The 7279-nt window shown below is 45.5% G+C and overlaps 1 protein-coding gene across 6 annotated transcripts in view; it reads left to right on the forward strand.

The window, feature by feature from the left end:
• The window catches only part of TFAP2A (transcription factor AP-2 alpha (activating enhancer binding protein 2 alpha)), a 20845-nt gene that overhangs the window by 7581 nt on the left and 5985 nt on the right, over positions 1-7279 (forward strand). For 3 of the 6 annotated variants that reach the window (XM_005880704.2, XM_014528721.1, XM_005880703.2), the window contains exons 2-4: positions 1321-1755; positions 4850-4901; positions 7026-7257. In XM_005880704.2, the coding sequence (XP_005880766.1) occupies positions 1321-1755; positions 4850-4901; positions 7026-7257 (719 nt within the window). Of the gene's footprint in view, positions 1-7; positions 109-1320; positions 1756-4849; positions 4902-7025; positions 7258-7279 lie in introns of those variants that run through there. The other 3 variants (XM_014528720.1, XM_014528719.1, XM_005880705.1) reach the window with 3 other exon arrangements.

Genomic DNA, 7279 nt, shown 5'->3' on the forward strand with positions numbered 1-7279 from the left:
ACCGCGGGCTGCGGGGCAGCCGGGCTCTCCAGGCTTCCTTGTTTTTTTCCACCCTGACTCGGTACCCCAGACTCTACGCAGATGTTAGTTCACAGTTTTTCAGCTATGGTGAGTCCCACCCCCACCCCCACCCCCGTTTCCTTCGGAATTCTAGGCTGGAAACCTGGTGCGGCGGAGCTGCGCGAGACCTCGGGTTTCGCCACCAGGTTTCCAGCGGGGCGCCCCTTTCATCTGCATTTCCCTCTTTGCTCTTTTCCATCCTCAACTCCCCCGTCCCTGTTCCACATCTCCCGGCGCGCAGACCTACCTCGCCGCTACTCCCCGAGGCGTGTTTCTCGCCATGTTCATCTTTATTTCCTTGCGTCTTCACTTGTTCCTGAGATGTGCTCAACGTTTGATGCTAAATCCGTTTGCACCCAAAAAAAACGTAGCCCCATGTGCCCCTTACCCTAGGGGCCCGGGGTGCACCTCCGAGGGTTCGCATTCCCCGGAATCAACTCTGTTCACTTGTTTTGCAAGCGAATTTCAATAGAGGAACAGAAAGTCAGGCGTTTCTTCTGCCTTTTGCGGCTGGGGGGGAAAGGGGTGGGTGCCCCCCGCCCCGGCGTGCCCCTCTCTCATTAAACCCAAGAGGGCTGCGTCTATTTTAAACCTGGACTAGACGTCCCCATCCATATGGTAAATCGACGCCGGGGAGAAAGGGGCTTTTAACTGAGGGAACGGAAAAGGCAGAGTCTCCCCCCCACCCCAACCTGCAGTTAAAACCTTCTTTGAGCCGGTCATTCAAACGTGCTTCGTTATAGCCCCACTACGAAATGTTTCTATTTAAATAGTCACGAAATGCTAATAGTCTTTGAACGGGTATGATTTTTCCCTCCAAATAAATGGAACGAGGTGAACAACGCAGTTCAAATGGTGTGTGTGTGTGTGTGTGTGTGTGTGTGTGTGTGTGTGTGTGTGTGGCGCTTCTGCTGTTTAATATTTAGTAGGAATTTTAATTTTGCTGAAGGGAGGTTTCTCGCCGCAGCTTATGGTGCTCCATTCTGGGAGGCCCTTTTCTATCCGGCCCGACCGTGGAAAGAAATAGCTGAGGAGAATCTCTTACGCCCCGAACTTGCCCGGTCTCATTCCCCGCGTTTTTGGAAGGGCCCGTTTCACCTCTGGGGTATTTTCCAAAAGGAGCACCTGGGAGCTCGCTTCTGCGGCCTGCCGCCGGGCAGGGGCGCTTTCCCACGCGGCCCTGCGGAGTGGGTTCAGCCTGGACAGCCGGAACCCGACGCCTGACTGCTTGTTCTTCGCTTTCCTCTCGCTCTCTTCCAGGACCGTCACGACGGCACCAGCAACGGGACGGCGCGGTTGCCCCAGCTGGGCACTGTAGGTCAATCTCCCTACACGAGCGCCCCGCCGCTGTCCCACACCCCCAATGCCGACTTCCAGCCCCCCTACTTCCCCCCGCCCTACCAGCCTATCTATTCCCAGTCGCAAGATCCTTACTCCCACGTCAACGACCCCTACAGCCTGAACCCCCTGCACGCCCAGCCGCAGCCGCAGCACCCGGGCTGGCCCGGCCAGAGGCAGAGCCAGGAGGCTGGGCTCCTGCACACGCACCGGGGGCTGCCCCACCAGCTGTCTGGCCTGGATCCTCGCAGGGACTACCGACGGCACGAGGACCTCCTGCACGGCCCGCACGGGCTGGGCTCCGGACTCGGAGACCTCCCGATCCACTCCTTACCTCACGCCATCGAGGACGTCCCGGTAAGAGGCCGCGCGGACGGCGCGAGAGGGAGTGCAGCCCGTCCCCCGTCCCAGAGAAGATGCCGGGGACGCACAGCCGGTGGGCCCGGGTTTTCTTCAGTGTGTTCACTTTTTCAAAATCTCATTTTATTTTTTTGGGCGGGCGCTTTCAGGACTCACATAGACAACCGAATTTAAAAAATTAAAAATAAGTTGAGTTCTGCCCCTAGAACAATGGTTCCTGGAAATCCTCCAGACAATGCCAGCATTACCATTTCCACCGACGCAAATAAATCAGATGAATGTCACAATATCCCCCCTCGCCAAGACAGTAAACTGTTTCGATTGGGAGAGGATCTAATTCCACCTCTGAGTCTGGCGCTGGGATTTCCCCCTGTCCTGAAAAAGATGTTAAAATTCAACCGAAAGAGCTCATTAAATGCTCTGGCAACTCAAAAGAAAGTGTAAAAGACATACTGAAAAATTAATTTTACCGGATTTCACAAGCATTAGTGATATCTGAAAGTTATGTGTATCCCCTACCCTGATTAAGGAAGAGTTAAGTAGCAAATCTGAGCAGAGGGACATTAGAATGCAGCCTTCTTCTTTTCCTAGGGGTGCTAAGTGCTGACCTCATAAATCATTAGCTGGGTTCCAAACGCCTATCAGAACCTGCTACACCCCATATTAAATGTTCTGAAACTATTGAGCAACATTACTTGTTTTAATTCAGTTATCAATAAATGTAGTTTAAAATGATCTCTTAATAAGCATGATATTAGCACATTTACTCTTTACAATGTAAACCAGCTATTGATAATTTGAAAATACTTTCTGAAATTAAATTTAAACCAGCATCTCTGCTTCAATTCTACATATTTATGGTTTCCTCACAACCTTCCTGAAATGGAATTAGAACAAGCCAATAATTTTATTAAAGCTGTAAAGGCTCTATTAATGCTGCTTTTCTTTGGAGAGGAAATGTATCTGGATGTGATTTTTGCTGAAATGCTATTTCAAATTACTGCATCAAATATTGCAGCAATATGTCCGTTGACAGTTTAATGATTACTGCATTAGATTGCAAAGAAAATGGTCAGATGAACTTACCTGCTTGCTTGGTGAATTTAAAACTGTAAGTTACATAGGAAAATAGAAAATTTATTACATCTCTCATTTAGCTCAGTTAATCACTGAAATTTGTTGGTTATGTTTAGCAGCCTTGCATGGAAAGCAGAAAAGTAGGAACTTGATCCAATGTGGGGTTTAGTAAGCATTGTGTGTGTGTGTGTGTGTGTGTGTGTGTGTGTGTGTGTGTGTGTTGTATGTGTTGTATGTGTATGTGTGTTCGAACATGTATTTAGAGGCTGATACTAAACTGTGCAGTTCTTGGGAAGGAAAATGAGAGGAGCAATAGTTGAGAAAAGCGCAATTAAAAAACAAACCTGGAAGTTGTGATCATTTTACTTCTTCCCAAAGATTCTCTGAATCCTTTTCCTAGCCTGGTCTTTGGAAATATTTGAATTGCAAAATAATGTTGCAAGTTTTTGAGACGACTGTGGATTAGAATTGCTCTACTTTGCAAAAATTCGAAAGTGGTTGGTGTGAATTCTTAACACCTGTATAGTCCCTCTTTGTGGTGAAATGGTCAGTAGGAGAAATTAACCTAAAGATCAAATGAAAACAAGGAAACCCAGTTGCTGCTCTCCCCCTCCCTTCCCCACCTTTTAAGAAAAAAATTCTTTCAAAGGAATTTGGGTCAGGAAAAGGGTTGTTTTCAATTTTCCCATTGCTGCAACAGTTAACCTTTAATAAGAATGACTGCTAAATATTTAAGAAAATCAAATCGATGGTGAAAATTATTTAATCATTAATATCTCAGTGGGGTTTTAAACTTAACAGTCTTCCCTGTATGGACAAGGTCTAGAAATAACACAAATAAAAGTATTATGCCACACTACATTTACTTTATGAGTTTAGGGTGCATGCATAAAGGGATCATATTTCCCCATATAGTTAAAACACAAGAACTGCAGCAGTACTCATTTCTGAACATTTCTCAATTTAATTATACTTAAATCCAGAAGCACTTTAGGCAAGTTACAAATGAGAGCATTGAGTATAATAAAACCTGTAATAAAGCAACTTAGTACCATCCACCCGGAATCATTGCGATCAGGCACAATTAACAGGAGCATAAATCCAAGACAGAATGGAAAATGTTTGAATCAGTATTATTGTTGGACAAAGACTAGAGAAGGAAGTAATAGTTTTTTAAATGGTAATGCCTGTGTTTGGTAACGATTGCGAAATCTTCTATCTCAGCAGCCCTGGTGCTAATTTGTAAACACAGCCAGACATTATATTGCCTGTCAGTTTCTGCATTAGAAAACATGATTTCATTTTACTTTCTAATCACGTTTCGACTCTGGCACACACATATACCCATCCATCCGCAAAAAAAGAAAACCCCACCCCAACAAATCTGCTGTTGGACAACAGAAACAACCTCAAACGTTTTTGTGTTTGTTTTTAAAAATCATTTATGTTCCTCTCTGATATCCAATTTAGGCAGTAGTCCTTTTTTCAAAAAGATCACACAAATTATTATTTTCTCATAAGTGAAGATGTGTGTCTGCATTTGCTGTTTATCACACTACCTAAAGCGTTTCCAGCACCCCCCTGTCCTGCCTGTCATTTCTATTGTGTTTCCCTGGCTTTTGCTGCTGAGCCCTTGAATCACTAAAAGTCCGAAGCCACTGAGGCGCCAAAGTAATGCTAGGTGCATTTTAAAAGGTTGAGCTGATTGTGGAAAAGATTAGGTGCTCCAGAACTCGATTTTAATTTCCAAAGAAAGTTTTATTCCCAACCCCCACTTCTTTCAAACTCAAATTATTTGCTGGAGGAGGAGAAATTGGTCGTGAGTGTGCAGTGAAACCTCTTGAGTTGCAAAGCCCCAGATTCCAATAAGCCAAGATGAGATGTTTATATATAAATGTCACTCTAAGGGGGGAATTTTGATTCTACACCTTCCCCTCCCCCCATCTTGCACGGAATATTCATTTCCTTTTGTTTTGATTATACACTTACATCCATGTGTATCCTTTTGTTGCAGCATGTAGAAGACCCGGGTATTAACATCCCAGATCAAACTGTAATTAAGAAAGGTAAGCCATTTCCTTTTGCATTCCAAGCATGTCCTTACAGGCATAGTGCTATTTAAAAGAACTTGCAGAGCTGTATTTATTTTTTTCAAATACGATTTTCCTAAAGGCCCAGAATTAGCAAACAGGCATAGAACAGCAATGCTTGAATGATCAGCTTTCAGTAGGTTAGCAATGGCAACAGGCTAGCTTTGTTCTGATTCATGATTTGATTATTTAATTTAGTTTAATGATATCTGGACAAACACATAAAATGTGTAATAGTTTAACCGATTTGGAAGTGGCATTTCAATTTTGAAACGTTTTAATAGTTTGTGCGAGTGGCCAGGAGTGTTAAGCAGTGATATGCTAAAACAGTGCAAATAATTTACTATTGATATAAGGGCAGATGATAAAGAGACATAGCATTCCTTAGCAGAGTGGAAAAAAAACACAAACCTTCCATGATTTTCCACTTAATTTCTCATTAGCTCTTTAAGGGTTTTTAAACTTTGTGAATTAGGTTAACAAAAATTTGGCTTTTGGTTAAAATTAGCATCTTGAAGATGTCAGGATTGTTAGCATAATTGTTCAAAGCAAAAGTTGTTTTAAGTGCCCAGTGATTTGGATGGATCTGTAATTTGTATTGTATTTAGTGAGTAGAAATAAAGTTTACTGGATTAAATGCTATTCACAGCAGCTTTGTTGTTGTTGTTGTTGTTGTTGTTGTTGTTGTTGTTGTTGTTGTTGTTGTTGTTGTTGTTGTTGTTGTTGTTGTTGTTGTTGTTGTTGTTATGGTGGCAATGTTACATTTCAGGATTCTAGGCACCACCAGAGGACGATGCTATATAAAACTGTTCTCATTTCATTTCTAACCCCAATCAGTTTGTTAGCGAGTTTAGAGTTTCATTTTTGCATCTGTGAAGTCTTTGTCACATCAAATTAGATGTGCAAGGGATAAATCTTAAGAGATGCTCTTTCCAAGTCGACATGATAATTGGCTCTTTTATTAGTAATCTCTCAAGAGTTCGTTTAACTCCTATTGTCTCTATTAGCCTCCCCAGAGCTATTAATGTCACAAGTGATCTATCCAAAACTAGAGCCCCCCCACCTCCCCATACATCTAGAATATCCCATTAAAGAGGGAGGAGTAAGACAATGAGAATGTTTACACATTATTATATATGTCTCCATGTGGGATTTTAAAAATACAAACGCATACGGTACTTAAATGGTTACGAATGCATCTGAATTATATTGGTGTCGAGAAATGTAACGTTAGTACACTTTCTGCTGGTCTTGAAATTTTTTTTCTAACTATGATGGGTCCGACAATGAAGAGCTAATGAATTTAGCTAGTGAGGTATCCTCCCTGCCTTCCCAATGAGGACGCGTGAGCAGAGGACCATTAACTATTTGCTCAACCGAAGTATTCCGTGGTGGGCCCCGGTATCCTTCCTTCTAGTACAAAACGGGGCTTGGGATGGCTCTTCAAAACTCGAGTCGTTCTCAAAACTAAACATAGGAACGGGCCTATTTCTCCAAAGGATGGGGCACGTGTTGTGTGTGTCAACAGACCACTTCCCAGCTTGGTGCTGCCTTAAAACTCAAAATGCTCATTTACAGGCTGATTTGCCATCTAAACGCTGGGCTGATTTTAATGACAGGTTTATGAAGTCATTTCCCCCCAACACTCAACCCCTCATTCCACCAAACTCCAAAGGATGCGTAGTTGGCTTGATCTTGGTTTGCAAACGTCATCCCCGCCCCTGCACCCCAAGCCCGTGCGGGAGCACCTTGTCTAGGGCCCCCCGTCCTCGGACGCTGGCGCTCAGCGGCTCACAGTGGCACCACCATCTCCAGACAGCACCCTGACTAACAGGACAGGGTCTGGGCAGAAGCACAGGCCTGGCCGGCGGGCTGTGGGGGCACCTCCAGGCCGCGGGGGAGGCGCGCCGAGGAGAAGTCTTGATCCCAGGACGGAGGAGGGCAGGAGGTGGGAAAGAGCCATGCAGTTTTCAGGGCTGGAAGAAAAGGGGGGCTGCCGCGCAAGCCGGGGCGCCTGCCCTGGCCGGGAGGAGAGGCGTGCCCGGCAGCTCTTGGGCGGGATCCTCGGCTCCACACACGGCCTCCGGTCTGTCTCCGCAGGCCCCGTGTCCCTGTCCAAGTCCAACAGCAACGCCGTCTCCGCCATCCCCATTAACAAGGACAACCTCTTCGGTGGCGTCGTGAACCCCAACGAAGTCTTCTGTTCAGTTCCGGGTCGCCTCTCGCTCCTCAGCTCCACCTCGAAGTACAAGGTCACGGTGGCGGAAGTACAGCGGCGCCTCTCACCGCCCGAGTGTCTCAACGCTTCGCTGCTGGGCGGAGTGCTGCGGAGGTGAGGCCTGCGCGGCCCGACC

This window comes from Myotis brandtii, unplaced genomic scaffold (assembly GCF_000412655.1).
Source record: "Myotis brandtii unplaced genomic scaffold, ASM41265v1 scaffold649, whole genome shotgun sequence".
Classification (NCBI taxonomy): Eukaryota; Metazoa; Chordata; class Mammalia; order Chiroptera; family Vespertilionidae; genus Myotis; species Myotis brandtii.